Genomic DNA, 21,047 nt, shown 5'->3' with positions numbered 1-21,047 from the left:
ATGTGGTAAAAAATATCAATTTGTTTAATAATGAAATATAAAAAAAAATTCAATTTAACTAATTTATTCTTCAGCATATAACCTTGCAATGCTGTGTTCATGTCCAGCATGGAAAATCACCTACTCTTCCACTCCCTCACAGTCACAAGGATGCATTTAAGAATCTAAACATGGTACCTTTTGGTTTTACATGAATCGATACCCGGTACTTTTGACAGAATTCAGTCGGTACCTATAAAAGTACCTAACTCGGTACCCATCCCTACTCACAATGTTAAGATGCTTTACACCTCCCAGTGTACATGTTTTGTGTATCAGGAATCAAAAATGTCTGATACCAAAAGAAAACAAAAAAAAACTGAAAATAAAGAAATACCATTGCTCTTGTCATGAATCCCTATACATAAAAAGACAAACTTCAGGACCCCTCTTATCAAAATACATAACTGTGCATGGAATAAGTTAAATATGGTGATATGTTCAGGGGTCTCCTTGCCTTTCTGCATAACTAGGTGGAAGGGTAGGGAGGAGAGTGGGGAGAGCACATCTGTCCTCTCTTTCATGTGCAAACATGGAAAGTTAAGCCAGGGGGAGCAGTAGCAAAGACCCCAGGGGTATCTAACAGAGCAAGCATAGGATGGGAACTAACTTTATGCGTTATCTAATGCTAGCATTTGAGAGAAAGCCAGAATCTACAATCCTTTGATGCCCGATAAAACATCAGATCATGTCATATCTCTCAGTTTTTAAGGTCTCAAGAAGAGTTTATAGCTGGTTATGAAACAAAATGAAATTAATCCCGATGTCTCTCTCAGACCAAAATAACTACTCTTTAGAAGCCTAAAACTGCGGTTCCAGGATGGGAATCAGACAAACTGGTTCTTGGCATTCTGCTGAAATATCTTTGGGAAGTTTTCGCAGCAAAGATTTTTGATGAGGGATGCTTTTGACTTTTGGAGGACAGGATGATGGGATTTTTACTTTTAAAAGAACTAAAAAGCGACTTAACCATCTAGAAAACACAACCAGCAAAGACCACTTTGTCCACAGAGGAACTTTAGCTGTCTTACCAATTCAATATCTAGTTCCCCTCAGCCACTTGATGAGGAAACCAACAGAGGCTTTTAATTTGATATTTGGCTCCAAATTTCAGCCAGTCATGCCCTTGATTTGGCAAAACCTGTAAGTTTAATAACTTAATTATGAGTTCCAGACCAAAATAACTTTTCAAAGCAGGTAGTGAAAAAGAAAAACAGCTTTTTATATTGGTTTATATGTGGTTTCTTGTGTTTCTGCACTCAGCCTCAAGTGGACACTTGATGAACTGCATGAACTGCACATTGGCTTCATATTCTAAGACCAAAGGTTGGCACTTGAGTCAAAGGTGTTGGTCTGAAGTTTGCAGTTTAAGTTTCTTTCATTATCTTAGTAAATCAGTTTGGATCATTTTTCTCTTGCCTTTACAAAAATTTAACAGCCTTTAGATTTTTCTCATCTAGATGAGGATTTAAGTGCAATGAAAAAAACACAGCAATAGCAATAACTGAGATCAAGGGGGACACAGGAAAACCAAAAGTCGAATAAGACTCTTCAGTTGTCAGCCCTGCGTGGTAATGATGAGATGTTTTCATTACTTGATCCAAGCTGCAGGCACAGCTCACATGAATCAAAGCAAAGCTAAACAAGGAAGATACAAGAGCCACTCGGAGCTAAAGAGAACAACAGAAACCTAAGCTTCAGCCTGAGGACAGTGCTTGAAGGTAAGAAGCTTTATAAGACAAGCCTCTGGAGTTAGACGAATGATACACTTCCTGTCTTATGTCATTTCCTTCCAGAGTTTTATGTATTCCAAAAGCCTTAAAAAAACCTTTAATACTTGGTACAAAAACTCAACATGTTCTGCTTTATCATACCACTGTTTGATGTACATACTACTTTTATACCACATAAACAGCATTAAGAGTCAAACTCAGCTAAACTTTACATTAACGTTCCAACATCATAACTCCAGAGACTCTAAACCCCAATTTATGACCCTATTACTGATCATAAGCGGGGAGGATTGTCCTTGGCTGACTAATTCTCTGTGTGGGAGATGCATGTCTACATCTGGCGTTTAACACTAATTCAATTGAGTCTGCATTAAATAAAGATGTTCCTGCCTCTGTAGAAAAGAACAGAACATTCCAGAGAAACTAGTACCATCATGGCACCCTTAAGGCTCTTCTGTCATACTGTTTGAGAGCTCGTAGGAAACCTTATTTATGCTTCTGTCAGACATTTAAGGAAGTACAAACATCAGCACAGAAGGGGAGAGATTAGATGAGAGAAATGGTGATAAGATAGGTTGAGAGGAATGAAAATGAAGGAGAGATGGGGTAAGATGAGATGAGATAAAAGGGGCTGAAAGGGGATGAGAGGAAATGAGTTGGGATGAGATGGTGGAAGATGAGATATGAGGAAATTGGAGGAGATGAAAGGAGATGAGGCTGGATGAGAGAAGATGAGGTGAGAAAAGATGTTGTGAGATGTCAGTGGGAGTTGGATGAGATGAGATGAAAGGAGAGGGGAGATTATTTTGGATGAGATCAGATGACATGGGAAGAAATGAGATGAGATGAAAGGAGAGGGAAGATTATTTTGGATGAGATCAGAGGAAATGAGAGGAAATGAGATGGAAGGAGATGAGACTAGATGAGAGAAGATGAGAGAAGATGAGGTGAGAAAAGATGGGATGAGATGTCAGTGGAGGTTAGATAAGAGGAGATGAAAGGAGAGGGGGGATTATTTTGGATGAGATCAGAGGAAATGAGAGGAAATGAGATGAGAATAGACGAGAGGAGATGAAAGGAGAGGGGAGATTATTTTGGATGAGATCCGAGGAAATGAAAGGGGAGGGGAGATTTTTTTGTATGAGATCAGAGGAAATGAGAGGAAATGAGATGAGATGAAAGGAGAGGGGAGATTGTTTTGGAAGAGATCAGAGGAAATGAGAGGAAATGAGATGGAAGGAGATGAGAAGAGATGGAAGGGGTGGATTAGGGATGACAGAAGACCAGAGGCCACAAGTACAGTTTGATTTTATTTAATTTGACTGACACATTCCTCATCCAATAATCCGTCCATATCACCTCTTCATGTACTGAATTCCTTTACTTTATTCATGTTTCTGTTTCTACAAAAGACTCAAATGCCATCATTCAGAGGACAGGACAGAGGATGGAGGAGAAACTGGGCGCAGAGAGCCGGGAATGGCAAGCATACAAGGGCAGAGGGTTCCAGCCTTATGATGGAGCAGTAGAATCCGGGCCACCCACAATCGACAAAATTGAACAGTCACCCAGCCATTGGTCCAACTATCCATTAGAAATCCTATAGGGTAGAAGTATCTAAATGCTGCACTGCTGTTTCACTCTCCCTTCATTAGCGCATATAAGCCAAGTAAATAACAGAAATTAGATTTACAGGTTGAACATTTGTAAGGCTGCCCAGACAACCATGTGATTTCTGTGCTGTTTTATGTTAAGGACGGACACCGTAGACACTCAAACAGATTTACTGAGTCTGGTACAGATCCTCATCAGACCAGCATCACTTTTCATCACCACATGTTTTCTGCTCTGCAGGGTGTCGTACCACTGAGGATGCAGATCACCTGTGCCTGTCATGAAATAGTCTCTGCTGCGGCACTCAATAATAGAGAGAAATAAACATATTATATAGTTCACACAAAGGGAGGGGGTGTACAAGAGAGAAAGTATTAAGATACAAAGGAGTGCCGTCAGCAGAAAGCAAGGCTCCAACACTGAATTTAAAGGTTTTATCGACTTGAGTATGACATGAGTTACTCTGAAGTGAACATGACGGGAAGCAGCCGCTGAAACATCCTCCATCTCGCTGACCCTGGAAATATCAAGGGAACAGAACAACTGGATTTATTTCATCTCCTCTCCCTTTATTTGTTCATAAATTCCACAGAAAACCAATATCATGAAAATCTTCGCATCCTGCTTGTTATTAAGTTAAAATTCTGAACACAGCCATGGTCAGCTGATGTTGAGATTTTCAACAGCCAATGCCGATTCTTTTCATATTGTTGTTGTTTAAAAAACATCGATTATTTATTTCATTTGATAAAGTATGGCTCTTGAAAATAGCAACATCCATTATAACATACACAGAGTTTGGTCTATATGTTTAGCTAGCGATATTTTTGGATAGATTTGGAATAAAAGTGCACGATGAAACATATGTAAAAGACTCATATAAAATGAAATGAGAGATTAAATTGGAATGTAGAGCTGACTATAGGCCCCTCCCCCCTCAGTCTATATGTCTGAGATGTAAGCAGGCAGTGGGACCTTGGGGACTGGGGCAGCGGCTGCCTCCACAGCCCCTGTTATGTAACTGATTTCCCTCAGACTAAGGCAGTCAGAAGAGGGGAGGAGAGAGACAGGTCTTTCCTTTCCTGTCTCTCCCCCCTCCTGCTTCCTTACACAGCCCACCTCCCCACCCACTCGCCCCCTCTGCTGCTCGCTATACATTAAGCCTCAACCTCAGAAAACCAGGACGCTGCCTCGCAGCAATGAGCTATGGGAATGGAAGGGGAGGAGAGGGGGGAGGGGGAGGGCAGTGTTAGGAACGGACGTCAAAAGAGGTCACGTCTGGCTGCAGGCAGAGATTATGGCTTTGGATGTTTGTATGCACATACATGAGCAGAGTGCTCCTTTAAGACAAGGAATACACTGAAATACATAAATATCTTTAGCTCTATGTGAGAATTCTGCAGAACAGGTTAGTTCCATTGTTGGATTGAAAACCTCAGAAGAATTATTGAATATAGAGTGTCAAGTCTTGCTCTTACAAATCCCATTTCTTTAAAAAAAACAAGCCTGATGGAAGAACTCATACATACTAATAAATCTTTGTGCGGCTTCCTGAAAAGTAATAAAACCACCAGCTTCCTAACTCATAACTGGGTTACTGGGGGAAACTCTTGTAAACAACATGAGTGAGAGTGCTTCCTGTGAAATTTTATTGAGTCCTGTCTTCTGCACTCCTGGGAAATATCTTTTTTGGTAGCACATGTGTTCATTGTTTTACTCCCAGTTACAGTTTTATGAGCGTTTTCATTCCTGGGTCCCTGTCTGCATGTGCAAATACCACACACATGCATTTCTGATTCCTCTGTAATGAAATAAAAAGCAGACTGAAACTAGGTCAAAGGTTGGAAAAAGATGTGCTTGATGCCAGTGGTGCATTATGAAGACATGTCAAATGAATAGCGTGTTATTTCTGCTCACACTACGCTGACACCGGTGTGCTGCTTGGAGGTATGAGCAGGTCACTAATCAAGCGCATCCTGAACTGCAGCGCTGAGCCCAAAATGAGTCAGTGATTCCTGTCTGACTGGTCCAGGAAAAACCAAATGATGCTGCCTTCATCCTTGAATGAAAATGTTCTCAAGTATTTACATGGCATTCATCATTCTAAACCACTCCTGTAACTCAACCAAACACTCACACAGACACAAATATGCAAAGACTCCCAGTAAAACCAATTCAATACACAATAACATGCAAGCACACCACGCCTTATCCTGCAAGAGCAGCCATAGGCTGAGAACTACATTTCATATTTCATGCTGTCCTGTAACGCATGCATTATTTATATCAAGTCTCCAGGAGCACTTTGAGCACACTTTGGCACACTTTTCCCTCACACTAACCTACACGGATATGTCACAGCAAAGGAATGTGGACAGTGGCTGTGTAGCAATTCACACACTGGTAGAGCTACGTATAGAAATATAGCCTATAGGATACTGTACATATAGTACCAAGATCTTGGCACAAAGCCCTATCTGTGTACCTACTTAGGTGACATCTCTAGCAGACCGGCCAGACTGTGCAGCCATGTAGGGCAGGGTTTAGGTTAACAGGTTTCTTATTGCGTTGATCATATAGCTCCAACCATAGCCGTGAACTCAGCCCTACCTGACCCAGGTCCCTGAGCACAACGACAGCAAAACAAGCACATGGCAGTCAGGCGTAATACTTTCTCGAATGCCACGCAGAGGTACATACAGTCCGCTGCGTGTCTTTGCATTAACATATGGGTACAGTACAGTAAGCGGGCCGACGCAGCGCCCGGGTTGAAGTGAGGACAGCCCTCGCTTTGTACCGCCGCCTTATAAAGAAACCAGCGCTTAATTTCGCTATAAAACAACACACTCACCAATGCTCGACTCGTGGAAGAAACCCGCCTCCTGTGCCGTCAACATAGAGCCCGGTGAACAAGGAACAGCCTGGTTAACACGTGAAGAAAAAGCAGAACAGACACGTTGAAATGAATGCGAGTCCTGCTGGTTAGAACCGTCTGAACGGCGTCGCTCTCTCCCCGGTGCTCGCTCCCCCCTCAGTCCGCTGTCAGGTGTGAGGAGACGGGAGCGCCTTGTCTGCCAGGGACTGCCAAAGCCATGGCCACGGTCTGCAGGGGAACTCTACAGCGTTTATTTGCTTTCTGTGTCGCTGCTCGGTCCTCCCCCCTCCTGCCTGTACAGTACGGGTGAATGCGGGTCAGTGGCACTAAAGCTGCCGCCGGGGAGAAATCACCACCAGGCTTCGCAGCGCCCTCTACCGGTCGAACAGGGGACTTTAGCCAGGGTTGCATAATGACGAGCGCATGTAAATTAAAGGAGAATCTCTCTGTTTCCTATGCAGCATTTCATTCCTGTATACCTGGCTGTAAATTTTGGAGATTATTCACTTGTAACCTGAGGAAAACAACTACACACCTTGGTTTTATGGTACAATAAAGTATACTATTTCCTGTGTGTCAAAAACAGAGTATGTTAATCTAATATTCAGCAGACTAAAATAACTACAACATCCACTGATTTTTATTTACAAGAGTGTTGAACAAAACCTCAATTTACTACACAGTTTTAACATCATTTTTTGAAATTATGGTTAAAAACAAATAAAGTGTGTTAATTCAGTGATATAGTTGTTGCATAAAAGAGTCATTTCTGTCTGGAATGCATCACTACAGCAGTCGTTGACATATTAATCATGACTTTTTGAAATTAGTATCAAATGAATACTTTACTGGTTCTTGAGCAAGCTAGTGAATCCAACAATGAGAAATCATTTCAATATTATAGATTCAAAATGTATTAACATGTTGTTTTTTTTCTTTTTCTGTTCATTCTTGTCAACAGAATTGCTGGCACATTATTGGTTGATTAGATATTTGCATTAATGAGTAAACAGGTGTAACTATGGTGGCCTTGAAGGGCAATGGGAATAAATATTTAGAAATGTAATTTTGTGATTGGTGAAATGTATTTTTTGATCAGTGAAATTGTATTAGTGATGGATGAGATTTAGTTAGTGATTGGTAAAATTGATTTTGTGATCAGTTACTTTTAATTTGTGATACGTGATTTGGTTTGCATTCTGTGAAATGTATTCATGTTTTTTTAATATATATGTGATTTATGAAATGTATTGGTGCTACTGAAATTAATTTTGCACTTTTCAAATATTTACTCCTATTGCTCTTCAGGGCCACCGTATATAACTAATAAAGTGGCGGGTGAATGTATGAGCACATACTTTACCATAAAGGGTGAATTAAAGGAGCAGGACACTCTTTAATGTGTTTTTTATTTATGACGGTAGTTAATTCTACAGCAGTTTTCAACTTTCTTACAAGCCTAAAACACTTAAAAATAGAATATGTTCCCCCATTAAAACTGATTTAAAAGATTCCCCTTCAACATTTTGCAGAATTATTGCATTGAAAGAGTGTTCAAGCTTAATATAAGTTGGGCAAAAAATATATATTTATGAAGTGCTTTACGACCATCAAATATCAATAAATCAAAGAAACCAGCCAAGTTGATTTTTCATGTGCATCTGTGCTTTTTATTGCAATAATACATCTGCATGTTTTTGTTATATTTATTTATTTATTTACACACACACACACACACACACACGCAGGCACGCACACACACACACACACACACACACACACACACACACACAAAAATCATCGATAATCAAAATGAAACAGGAACTCTGGACAATCAGCACTTCACACACAACATGAAAGAAAATAAAACCTACAAATAAATCACCAACAACCATAAACCTGGAGTCACAGTCATACGCACTTGCTTACATTCAACAAAGCACCACCTCACACTCACACACACTCTTACACACACATGCAGCAGTTAGTTCTCCACACATGCACACCAGCAGACACATTAACCGAGAACCCCTCATATATAAGTACTAAAGGTCTTTTGAGTCGATGTTTACAGTGCAGAACATATTTTTTTATCTTTAACACTGAGGTTGTCAGAGCATCACTAGCTTGACTGAACTGTACTGTACGCAACACAGACAGACAGGCCAACAATCCAACGTAAACTTTCACTATCACAGTAAACTAGTAATTTTAACATCTCCAGAGACATGAGGAAGAAGATACTGATAATCTTATGAAATAGACTTTAAACTGATCTTTGTCTATATATACTATTTACAGAACATGAACAAGTTACATACTGTATATTTAAAGGGTTAACTTATACATGGAACAGCTTTGTTCTTACAGCCACTACACATTCACTAAAAGCCTCTCATAAACTCACGTCTTAGATACTCAAAGGGCTTTGGGGTTTCGTGTCATTTTTGGATGTATTCTGCTTATAGGTCAACAACAATAACAAGAGATATGCAACAAACACAACAAATACTGGTGCTTAAAACATACATGTCTGTTTTTTTGTTATTTTTTACGCACAATGCACAAAACAGCACTTTTTTACAATCATCTATTGCAATTTCTTTACAGATAACAGGAGTGTAACAGTGCGACTGCTGTGATATGTCGGTAAGGGAAGTTGATATTTATGATGATGATGAGGAGGAGGAGGACGGTGAGACTGTGATATTGCCCACGGGAACATGCTTGAATAGAGAGGACTCTGTGTGTTCTTCTCTTCTAATCAGGTGATGGACAGATGGATCAGCGGCTGAACAGACAAGAGGAGAGCTCTTCTTCTTCTCCTCTTTCTTATTTTGTTCCACTGGCGGGATGTTGAGACCCTTCCTTCCTCTACTCGTAGAAGCTGCGATCACTAGAAAACGCAAAAAAGAAGAAAAAAACAAGAGACATTCAAGTTCTGAGTGTGTTGTGCCACATTGCTCCCCCCCTTACAGACTTCTGTACAGGAAGAGTTCTCTTAAGCAACCCTCAACATGCTCCGGTGTACTCACACAACACCAGCACAACACTGGGCGGAGTCTTGATAACACTAAAAATCGATGAGCAGCATTTAAGCTATAAAACAAGGAGAGAACCAGATCAAATATCTCTTATCAAACTTTAGAGACAACCAGAATCTATGTTATTTAAAGGTTGTATCAAAAGGTAAGTTTTTCATCAGTTTTAAGGAAAAAGCACAAAATTTGAGTTTTGTTCTGGTATCACCTGTTTCATTCTGACGACTCATCTTTATTTATAAAGCACCTTTCACACATTCATTCAAATGTCAGATAAAGTTATGTGATCAGCTGGTGAGAAAAGCATGAATTAAAATTTTACATTTATAAAAGAAAAAATAGCAAACATTATATAGGCAGAAGTTTCACAACACAAATGGATGTACATGAAAGAGCTGTTGGGTGAAAATGCAAGGGGGAGCTAAAAGGATTATTAAAGCAAGGCTATGTGACTTCATAACACAATTGGTTTCACTTGTTAGCCAAAGTCACATAGCCTAGCCTAGCACACAACTCTGACACATTTCAAACTGTTTTTTTGAGTCTTTACTGCAGCTAGAACATTGAAAATTGAAAAATTCTATGTAGTGCCACAACTAATCTAGGCCCATATTCATGTCCAGTCATTAGCAAAGAAAACAGACCATTTTCGCTGCCATCAGTTTTTTTTAAGTTTGCTTTGCTCTTTGCTTTTATGCATCTTGGTCCTACCAAGATATGTGGTGAAATGTTGGAGTTCATGTTTGTCCAGTTATTCATAGAGTTACTGGGGATTTGCTGCAGTGCTCGATTTGCAAAGCAGCTTTCATATTGCTTATTTTATTTTATTTGTTTACAGTGTTTCCAGAGTGAACTTTTTACATCAACCTTTGATAAGTGTTTGTACATTAGGAGGTTTAAATATTGTTCCTACAGACCTCATATCTGTGACCAGTTTCTCTTCTCTTCATGCGCTTCTTGACGCCCACGGCCCCCCTCCCCTGCTCTAGGTGAGTGTTGCTGGTGAGATCGGTGCAGTATGAGCTGAAATGAGCTCCATCTGATGATTGTCCTCACTTTAAAAAAATTATGGGAGTTTTGGCGCTACTTTGTGACTCAAATCTCAGGATCTGTTTACAAAAGAAGATGCAAGTGAAGTTTAAAATGATGTTATCAGGCGCTAAACGCCTTGCGCTGTTGGGCTGCCCAAGTCAGGGGCTAGAGAGCGCCTGACAGCAATCACGTCAGCAAAAGACTTCACAAATGGACCAATGAGCAAACACTGTGTGCAGCCAGTGCTCATGGGAGTTGTAGTATCATAGTCTCATATTGCAATGGGTTTATTATTTCAGATGCCGTTTCAGAAAACTACAATTAAATAATTCAACCCGTCAAAATGGCTAGTAGGAGTAACAGTGTTACCCGCTGGAATTCACCCGCATTTGGCAGGTTGGTGGGTGTTAATGTCAAGCCCTGTTGATGTTTATGTGTAGTATGTGTGTACAATTCAGATTTGTTGGGTAGGGGTTCCCCGGGAGTTTCCCTCATCATATGGCGTTCTGAACCTGCCTCGCTTCATTATCCAGTTAGTTAACTGATGAGTTATTTGCAGTCATGCAGACGATACGACCATTCCATAACAGTACGTTCAGACTAATGGTCTCATTTGTGGAATGACTGGACATGTATACAGGCCCTACTCTCTGGGAAAAAAAACTGGGCTCTATCCAGCTGAGCTTCAGACACTGGTCTTGTTGCTTTATGTCCACCTTACCAGAGCACACCGGTGGCTTAAATTCGGATTTGATCGCCTTCATTCAACCTGGTGATAATAATAACAAAGCCATTAAAGTATATAGTTGTTGAGAAGGTGTCAATGTCCCTCCATGTTAGCTGCATCAGCTCTGTGTGTGAGTTCAATATGTATCATACCTTAACATTACTGAGCCATAATCAGATAATCTGTGTTAGTTAGGTATTTCAAGATATGTCAACAAAAATGGTGTAATAAAAATGCCAACACAATAACAGAACAATTTAAAAAAGGGGTGAAGAGGGTTTAGCTTTATGGTGGTCGGCAAGCCATGAAAAGGAATGTGATTGGTGCAGATGTTTTTGTACTCACGCCCCCTCGTCTCTAAGCAGAGTCAAGAACTTGGTCACTCTGTAGTCCTGGTCCATCTGGAAAGAGCAGACAGTCATCAGTCAAAAGGTTTTAATACATTAAGTGTACCAGCCACAAGTCAAAAAGTCTCAGTGTAAAAATAACATCTTCCGCATGCTTTTCTGTGCAGTTTCTTTCATGTTACGGAGAGTCTGGTGTACCTGCAGTGACATCTCAATGAGCACCAACAGCTTCTTGATGCCGATCCAGACCCTCTTCCCTTTGAGCTGCTGTGCGATGCTGGCCCGCTCTTTATCAGTGAAGCTCCCCAGCAGCTGCAGGGACAAAGCAGAGAGCATAAGAGAGGTGGAGAGACCTTGTGCTCCAACAGCTTCAATCAAAGCAGAAAAAAGAGAGGTAGAAAATGTCCTTTCATCCCTGGTGGAGCACTTAATATTTTCATCATCCTTCCCTTGCATACAGCGAGGTCACAGAGCTTGAGTTACTCCACTCAAGAATGGGGGGATGGTTGAGTTTAATTCATTTGTGCGTCCTTGTGTGAATGCAGACCGGTACATCTTTACTTTTAAAATATGTCAATGGCATTGAAGTGAGTGTTTGTATGTAAGGGTGTGTGCATGTGTGTGCACCTCTAGTGCATCGACTAGCTGCTCCCCGGTAGAGATGTTAGGGATGTGAATGGTGGTGCTGAAGGCGTCCAACATTTCCATCTCCTGCAGCACGTCCTTCCTGCTGGTGGTGCCAATGATGAGCAGCTTCCGACCCTATGGGGTAAAAAAATGACACGTTTCTATCTTCATTTATTTCAGCTTGTGGCTAAATCAGCTGTGTGGTTGTAAAATAAACAATACCACTGATGACTTACTTTTGTCAATTTTGGAATCACAACTTTGAGCTTATTTGCCGCAGAAGACTCACCTTAACAGTAAATGGCAGTAAAAATATGTGAACACTAACCTTTGGTGGAGCTTTCTTCAGCAGCACAAGCAGAGCCTGGAGGACCAGGTTGGAGAAGCGAGGCCCAATGGGGACGTAGTCTAGCAGACGCTCGATATCATCCACCACCACGCAGCTGAGCTGGGACTTGTAGGCATCATCAAAGATCTGAAGCGAAGGAGGAATGGGTGAGCAGTGATTGAAATTATTCACAAGTCTGATGAGCCACACTGTGTGTTAACATGCTACAGGAGCACATATGCTCTGCAGTATGCACCTTTTTGATTGCCTGGCACTTGGAGATCTCTGAGTGTCCAATCATCTTGTCTGGGGAGCAGATCTTTATGAAGGGGAACTGTGAATCCTCAGCAATCTTAGCCGCCAAGGCTGTCTTTCCACTGTGGGGTGGACCTGTGGGGAGTGGGTAGACATAGATTTATAAAAAACTCTGGTTATATTTGGTTTCTTTGTTTGGTCATGTCATTTCTTACCCTCCAATAAGACAGCCACAAGTGGTGTGCGGTCACTGTTCTTGGTCTGCTGCACCAGCAGCTCTCCATCATCCAGGACGTGAGTGACGGGGTCGCCCCATTTGATGATTCCATTCATGATGTAGCTGGAGTAGTCCTCTGCATTTGTACCAAACGCCTATATTCAAAAGATTAGGAGGTGGGAGGATTATGCTCTGTGGTTAGAAAAAAACAGAGACACATACACAAATAAAGCGGTACATACAGGTTTGATGTCGTTGTTGAGGGATCCCATGAAGTCATTCCTGGTGACCTGCAGCTTCTCCGCCTTCTCCATGTCCACTTCCACTGTGGAGGTAGCCTGGGAAAGAAATTACACAGAAAAGGGCATCAAAAAATGTCCAATTAAAGGAGCATTCCACCATTTTTACTCATGATAATCTGCTCATCTATCACTCAGGGTGTTACACAGAGACATAAAGGACCTAGCTCTAAACACACAGAGGTTTAAAATATCACAGAAAGAAAATATAAAACATGGTCTCAATATCAAAAAATTCCACCAGCAAATTTACAACTTCTTCCTCCTCCCAAGACTTTCCTCATTTATCCTCTAAAGTTATTTTTTTCTGGCTCTTCTTTACAAGTCATCGCCCTTTGGATTTCTCTTTCAAATGTTTCAAACATGAAAACCGTCTGTTACATTTTCTACAGCTGCATCCAAACTAAACCCCACTGACAGCTTGGTGTGTTAAAAAGACCTTGATGTGTCGGTTCATGGCAGTGGACTGAGCAGCTCTGACCAGCCCCTCCAGCTCTGCACCGCTGTAGTTCTTAGTCTCAGCAGCCAGCTCCTTAATGTCGACGTCTTGGGCCAGCAGACCGTAGTTTCGCATCTTGTTGGTGTGGATGTTCAAGATCTGGACACGGCCCCTCTCATCAGGCAGACCTGGCGGTCAGACAAGAGGGGTTAAAACAGATGCATGCAGACTTCACAGAAAATTTATAAATTGAAGACTGAACATTACTGAACATGAGAGGCTCAATTATAACTTACTGATTTCCATCTTGACCTCAAACCTGCCAGGCCTCATCAGGGCATCGTCTATCAGGTCAGGCCTGTTGGTCATGCCTAAAATGATAAAAAAGCAGAATTATGGACAGTTGTCGACTGTAATCTTCTCTCTCTCATCTTCTGACCCACAGTCGAACACTACATAAAGCTCCACTACTGACCGATGACCAGGATGTTGTTGAGCTGCTCCACGCCATCAATCTTGGACAGCAGCTGGTTGACCACAGTGTCATGCACACCAGTGCTGCTGGCGCCTGTTCCTCTCTGTTTGCAGATGGCGTCCAGCTCATCAAAGATGATGATATGAAGGCCACTGTTGGCACCCAGCTGATGACAGGTTCAAAAGGTTAAACTCATCTTCTTTGGCTCTGAATGCTTCCAAAATAGATGAAGTGTGTCTCTTACTCGTTTCTGCTCCTCCTCTGCCTCCGCAAACAGTTTGCGGATGTTAGCCTCAGACTCTCCCACGTACTTGTTGAGAATCTCAGGACCGTTTACGACCTTTGGTTCACGGGCATTCAGCATTTTGCCAATCTGCCTGGCCATCAGTGTTTTACCACAGCCTGGCGGCCCGAAAAGCAAGATACCTTTCACGTGCTTACACCCTGAAATAATGACAAGAGCATTTAGAGACAAAGGCTGGCAGGAAAGGGAATAATAGGAAGGATATCTGATGAAAATAGGAAATCTACGACTAAAAAATGAGGGGAAAGTTTTTCTCACCCATCTGTTCCACAATGTCTGGAGGGAAGACTCGGGAAGCAAAGGCTCGGCGGAAAATGTCAGAGAACTCCTTATCCAGACCTCCAATTCCCATCTTCTCAAAGTTCCAGTCTGGGTTGATGATGGTCTGTCGTGCCTCCTTAGTTTTTGCCTTACCTGTTTAAATACATGGAGAATTTACACATCGGTATCAGAGCAAACAAACATTTGAGATCACAGTGGAATATAAGTGAGGTTTGCTTGTAGATCAGTCTTGGCCTTTTCTAGTCTTGTGCAAAATCTGTTATGTGTTCTTACTGCCATCCTGTGGAGGAAATGGGAAAAGCCAGGTCTCCTCTGTCAGCTCTCATACTTGGATTACTGATAACTTTTACATACTGAAATAAGTTATTTTTTTCCTCATGTCACAAATCTGTTGGAAAAAAAACTTCTGACCTCAGGTTTGGCTAAGGAAGGGGAAATGTTTCACCACATTAAGAGACTAAAGATGCGGTCAGGAGCCATGAAAAAAGGAACACACCTACTAATGTGAGTGATGAATTCTCTGCCTTTTCAAAAATCACCTGGCTGTTGCCCACCATCAGCCCGATATCAATCTGTGGGAGAGAACAGAGGCACAGTCAGACCTTCAATTGTTTTGATTCATCACTCTGTGGTGATTTCTTATTAATCAAACACACTGAAGCTAAACCATCTGTTTCCTCTGAGTAATTTATCATTTGAAATGATAATCCATGTTTGATCAACATTGACTGGGAAACACCTCTTACAAACAAAAATCAGGCACTGAAACTTGCCTTGAGGAAACGTAATAACACGGGAACAATAAAAAAATAGAACTACTTCTAAAATACCAAGGCTCACAGAGCTGCTTGTTTGGTTTTATCTTGAAAAAAAAAAGGAAAATATGTAACAATAAATGTCTCATCTCTGACAGAAATTGTCTGGTAGCTAACAAGTATAGAAAAAAACAACTTATTTCAAGGTATTTAAAAACAAAAACAATTTCTGCATTGCTTTTAAGAGTAACACATCTGCAAGTATACTTTTGTTTCTTAAATTTAGGCATTATTTTTATTTCAAGAAACTTAACAAGCATTTTTTTTTTACCCCGTTGGCAAAGTCTCCAAGTAATTCAGTTGTCCTTTTTTCTCTTTAGATATCTTGAAATAAGACTTTTTTCCTAATTTTTTTTATGTGAATGTGGTTTAAGTTAAGCTGAATGAGGCAATTTTCTTCTTAAAATCGGACAAAAATTTGATTCATTGCCAAAACAAAGAATAAAAGAATTCCAGTGCCTCAAGAAAACAAATGTTTTTTTTAGATATCAAGTAAAAAAAAGACTTTTTTCTTGGACTTTTCTTGTACTTGTGGTTTAAGTTAAGCTGAATTAGACAATTTTCTTTTTAAAATTAGACATAAACTTGATTCACTGCTGAAAAAAAAGAATGAAAAAATCCCAGCATCTCAAGAAAACAATGATTTATTTTTAGATATCAAGTAAACAAAAGACTTTTTTCTTGGACTTTTCATGTGAATGTTGTTTAAGTTTAGCTACATGAGACAATTTTCTTCTTAAATTAGACATAAACTTGATTCATTGCTTTAAAAAAAAAGAAAAGAAAAAGAAAAAATTCCAGCGTCTCAAGAAAACAACTATATATGTTTTTAGATAACAAGTAAAAAAGCTACAATCTAGATAAAACAGCTAAGAAATTTATTATAACAACTTATTAATCATGACCTTTTGGGGTTTTCACAATTACGAGCTGCCCTTCTGAATTTGTATACATTTTGTGTAATGGAAACTTCAGTGCTAAGTCTGTGCCCCTATTTTAGTTTTTGCACTGTAGCTTGTGGATGTGTCCTCAGGGGTCACCCTATTAATGTACGTGAATAAGTAATGAGTATTATGCATTTAATCTGTGGAGAGGTCACTCCTCTGTACCTGAGACTCATGTTTATGAGGATGACTATGATACCAAGAAGTGGGGTTAGGTATATAGAATATCAATTGTCGATATATAACAATGTAGCAGTCATATTATTTCTGTGTCAGAAATTAATAGACTGGCATTTTCAAAGAGGACTGTTATCAAGGCAAGAGAGGTTTCAGTATAACACAGATCCACGATCTGAACTGAGCTGTGCAGAAATCTGGTTTAAAAACACCATCACTTGAAGAGGATGTTTATCATGACTCAGATCTGACTCAGATACTGCTGGCACTGATAATAAAGAACATACAACACAAGCTCTGCATGTCGTCGGTACCTTTTGTTTCTTCCCAGTTGCCTGTTCTCCTTTGAGGATGCTGGCATCCATGGCCTCGATATCCTTCACCATCAAACCAAACAGCTTGTCACAGAAGCTAAACACAAGCTGAGAGAGGAGGAAAAAAAAGAGACACGTCACAGAGAAAAAACAAGGACAGATGTGATTAGTGACAAGTCTTTATGTTAGCATATGTTTTTCAGCAGACATGATTCATATTATGAACCTGCTGGGTGACAGAGAAGGCCTGGTTGTTGAACTGTTGGATGAACTCAGCAGCCATCTTATCTGAGTCGTAAGGGGAGGAGTCCGTGCTCTTCTTTTGCAGGAAGTCGATTTCGATTGTCATGGCACCGATGCACTGCTTGGACTTGTCAAAGTTGTAGTTGGCCACTGGAGGACAAGCAGAGAAACAATACTGACCACAGCACAGGAGCAAAACAGCTCATGGGTACAGGGTTGAATGGCATGCTCTGTGGGGTCTGTTGTGAGTCCTGCAGCTCCCTCTCTGTTTCAGCATGCTATCATGTATCCATGCAAGGAAAATTTCATGTCACAAAAGGATCTCACATTCCATCTGTAAACCTTAAAATGTCAACTTTATGCACATTTTCAATCATTCTGTGAGGCAAATTAGTCTAATTAACAAGCATTAAATGACAGTTCTTAACTTTGAGGTTTTAATAATTGACTTTAAACAAAATATGATTTTAAGAGAGCAAGCAGAATCAAATTTGGTTATTGAATCTGTGCAAATAAGACAGTTAGGGATTATTCTGTGTTGAGTATTTACCTTCAACCTCCTGGCCGATGGAAAGACCCGCCCATTTCCTCTGCAAAGAGAAAAAGTGAAAGACCATTTACTGAAGGGCTTAGCATCAAACCCAGCTGTAGCTATTAGTGTGTGTGTGTGTGTGTGTGTGTGTGTGTGTGTGTGTGTGTGTGTGTGTGTGTGTGTGTGTGTGTGTGTGTGTGTGTGTGTGTGTGTGTGTGTGTGTGTGTACCTGTGGCAGGCTGAAGGCGATGCTCCCGGCTGCCACAGTGTGGTGGGTCTTCACTGTAAACACAAACTTGTGATTGGGTGTGGTCTTCACAGTCACATGTCTGCAGAGGGAGGAGATGAAAGGACACAGGTTATTTTTATGAGTTATGAGACATGAGGGTCGTAGAATATCAGTAAAGTGTTGGACAGATTTTTTACATTTCAGTGTCTCACTTTATTTGAATATGTATTACACATATTTGGGCATGCATCTGATAAACTAAATAAAGCCAAGAGGTAAAAAAAAGAAAAGTTTTCAAATTATTACAGATTCATAAAGTAAGCTGTTACTGCAGTCTTAAACTTAACCTTCTTCATTACTTATTCCAACTTAAGTTTGTACTAGGGATGGGGATTGATAAGATTTTGTCAATACCGATGCCCTTATCGATTCTGCTTATCAATCTGAATCTTAATCAATTCCCTTATTAATTCCTGTTGTGAAATTTCTTGGTAAAAAGTAGCTTTACAGGTTTTCTGTGTCAACAACATTTAATTGAGTTTATACTGTAAGTGAATAAAATGTAATTGGTCCCTTAGTCTAAATATTTCTGGGCATAATTAAACAGAAACAGGTAATAATTGCACACAATGTGTTGTTGATGTACTGCGTTGTAATATATTAAAAATTCAAGCAGGCCATCTAGTGTCTCAAAGTGGTTATAGCAATAGTTTAAGTTGTTTGGAAGCTTTCCGTAGTCATGACATCAGCCATGAGCCTTTAAACTGCCTGTTAGCTTTTGACATTTGAAATTCTCAGTATATTTTACAAAGAGTTGATGTGATACATTTCTGTGATGAAAGTTGAAATTCTATTCTGAAGCTTAAGTTTTAATGATGTATGCTTACTGCTAGCATATCAATGCAGTTTCCCATATACGTTAGCATCAAGCTTGCGCTATTTTGTTATTTTGGTGAATAAGGTGATTTATACCAATTTGAATGTACTGAATATGAATCTCCTGAGAGTAATGTACATTTCTGTACGAAGTCGGCTCTTCAGTAAAACTTCAAGCTGAAAATCCTGAAACAGAGTTTTCTTGGGAAACGTTATCTAACTGCTAAGCTAAGATAGTTGCTGCAGACTAGTCGACTTAAGGCCCGGCGGCTCCGGCACAATGTAAAGAATTGATAAGGGAATCATTAAGCACAAAGGCTAACGATATCGATTCTCATCAGGAACCGGTTTTCTATTCCCATAACTGGTTTGTATGGTTCATTTCTTCTTTTTTTTTAACCATTAAAAACTTTGTTGAAAAATACATTGTTCATTTTCAGATTCCTGGATCAACAGGTTTAGTCCCATTAGATTTACTGTTGTAACGCACATGTTAAAATGAGAACCTGAGTTATAAAGAGATAAGGTGTGTTTGAAGACCATGCAGTACTGTGTAATTAGCCTTTGAAGAGAGGCTTTACTGCAGAGTTCTGATTGGTTCTGACTTCATGGTTACTAGGTTACGAGCTATTCTTTTTTCCACAAGTAAGGCTGGTTTCATCAGAGCACAAAGACAGTGTCTCACACTCTGCTCTGACAAAGACACTGAACATCTCTCAATTCTTATTCTCAATTCTTATTCTTATCAACAGCTTTACATCATCACAGAGGTATAGAACACCTTTAACCTTAAGGTTCATACCATTTACTCTGGCTACCTAGCTGAATCTGGACTTGTTTCTAATTAGACCACATATAACACACTGTTGCCAGCACAATGACACTGCTGGGTGGCTCTGATTGAAAAAAGAGGATGCTGCAGTTGCCATGGCAGTAGAAAATTGGGACATCCTCAGGTTTCACATTCACATTGATCACCATTATTTTTCGTTTTTTTTTCACAAGCCATCATTACATGTTTGTGCTTTACTCATGTACACACGCGTAAGCAATAGAGCTGCGATGAGCATCTATAATTCATTCAGAGAACCACTTGTTTGTCGGGGGATGAATCACACGCTTTTTCTTTTATTGGAATGATTTCTTTTCGCTTCAACAGGGAGATGAAAGCATAACTGGGTGAAATGATTGGAAGCTTTTCATGCTGCAGGGTGCAGAACAACAGCAGACGCTTTCCATTCATAGTGGCTTTAAAGAGGGGGTGTTGTGCTTTTAAATGTTGATATAAACTAACAATTCTGGATGTCCATACAAAATTTTCAGTTTTTAGTCCCTGCGCTCTGCTTGAAAGTGAGGTAATCAGTGAAATCAGCTGGTGAATTTTTTGGCTGGAAAGAAAACCTGCAGCCTCTTGGCCCTCCATGGCACCAGTTTGAGATCCCTGCTTTAAACAGTCAATTAAAAAACTCACCAGCTCTTCACGAAATCTTCATGAGATTTGCTGTAATGAAGAGTAAGGATCTCCTTACAAGTTCATGACATACTGAAGGGTGATTCCCATTAGAGGAAAGTAGCACCCAAAATTAAGACCAAGACAGACTTCCAGAAGTTTGGCCAATGAGAGAGAAGGGGGTTGTGGAGGGAGGAGCCTGGAGACAGTGGCTAAAACAAACATTTCAGACAGAAGCTGAAATATGGGTTCTCTAAAATGCTTGTGTCAGTAAAGTGTGGGTTTTTTTGAGCTGTAAATCATGTGAAGTCACTACAGGGGTAAGACAGAGTCAGTATAAAGCCTTCAAAAAGGCAAAATACCCCCTCTTTAATCAAGAACATTTGTTGATAAAGTACAAAGAAATCTTTGTTGACATTGATCTATAAGTCAGTTATTTTTATGGGGCAGTTCTGTCAGTTTAGCGCAGGTGGTAAAAAATGAAAGAATTTATATTATGTATGTGAGTGGGTCTCCCTCTATTGATTATGACATTATGTTTTATTTTTCTGGTGGTGCACTAAGAAAAAAGTTGCTGCTTCCACCCAGAACCTTACCTAAATCATCCCTTTGTCCATGTTGTGACAGGATGAGTTTTTTTCCACCCTTTATTTCTCCTGCTTAATGACATTCATTATAATATCCTGTGAAATTACCAAACACAAATCGTAGCTTGTGCAGCTTAACATCAGATAACTGCCTGCTACCTTCTGGATGTATGATTGTTAATAAGGTGGGAGATAAGAGTGGGTGAAGGGATGGGTGGGTGTTTGGACGGATGGATGAGAACATGA

General features: G+C 40.2%; 2 protein-coding genes across 3 annotated transcripts in view; both read right to left on the bottom strand.

The window, feature by feature from the left end:
• LOC141809477 (thyroid hormone receptor alpha) overlaps nt 1–6,596 on the bottom strand; it is a 100,559-nt gene extending 93,963 nt beyond the window's left edge. Inside the window, exon 1 of the mRNA XM_074696523.1 lies at nt 6,238–6,596. The gene's annotated coding sequence lies outside the window, so the exon portion shown is untranslated. The remainder of the gene's footprint in view (nt 1–6,237) is intronic.
• Nucleotides 6,597–7,904: 1,308 nt separating this feature from the next.
• LOC141809927 (vesicle-fusing ATPase) overlaps nt 7,905–21,047 on the bottom strand; it is a 33,660-nt gene continuing 20,517 nt past the window's right edge. For both annotated transcript variants that reach the window (XM_074697173.1, XM_074697172.1), the window contains 18 exons: nt 17,889–17,988; nt 17,678–17,717; nt 17,111–17,277; nt 16,885–16,992; nt 15,131–15,206; nt 14,611–14,766; nt 14,293–14,492; nt 14,049–14,214; nt 13,870–13,944; nt 13,574–13,761; nt 13,078–13,173; nt 12,834–12,990; nt 12,620–12,753; nt 12,364–12,510; nt 12,036–12,170; nt 11,607–11,720; nt 11,407–11,462; nt 7,905–9,157 (listed from right to left, as the gene is read on the bottom strand). In XM_074697173.1, coding sequence (XP_074553274.1) covers nt 9,136–9,157; nt 11,407–11,462; nt 11,607–11,720; nt 12,036–12,170; nt 12,364–12,510; nt 12,620–12,753; nt 12,834–12,990; nt 13,078–13,173; nt 13,574–13,761; nt 13,870–13,944; nt 14,049–14,214; nt 14,293–14,492; nt 14,611–14,766; nt 15,131–15,206; nt 16,885–16,992; nt 17,111–17,277; nt 17,678–17,717; nt 17,889–17,988 — 2,137 coding nt within the window. In that variant the 3' untranslated portion in view covers nt 7,905–9,135. The remainder of the gene's footprint in view (nt 9,158–11,406; nt 11,463–11,606; nt 11,721–12,035; nt 12,171–12,363; nt 12,511–12,619; nt 12,754–12,833; nt 12,991–13,077; nt 13,174–13,573; nt 13,762–13,869; nt 13,945–14,048; nt 14,215–14,292; nt 14,493–14,610; nt 14,767–15,130; nt 15,207–16,884; nt 16,993–17,110; nt 17,278–17,677; nt 17,718–17,888; nt 17,989–21,047) is intronic.

The sequence above is a fragment of the Halichoeres trimaculatus genome, unplaced genomic scaffold (genome assembly GCF_033239565.1).
Source record: "Halichoeres trimaculatus isolate MK-OKI-2021-1 unplaced genomic scaffold, fHalTri1.1 fHalTri1_scaffold_20, whole genome shotgun sequence".
NCBI lineage: Eukaryota > Metazoa > Chordata > Actinopteri > Labriformes > Labridae > Halichoeres > Halichoeres trimaculatus.
Note: the sequence above shows the minus strand (reverse complement) of the source record. Positions and strands in the feature narration are given on the sequence as shown.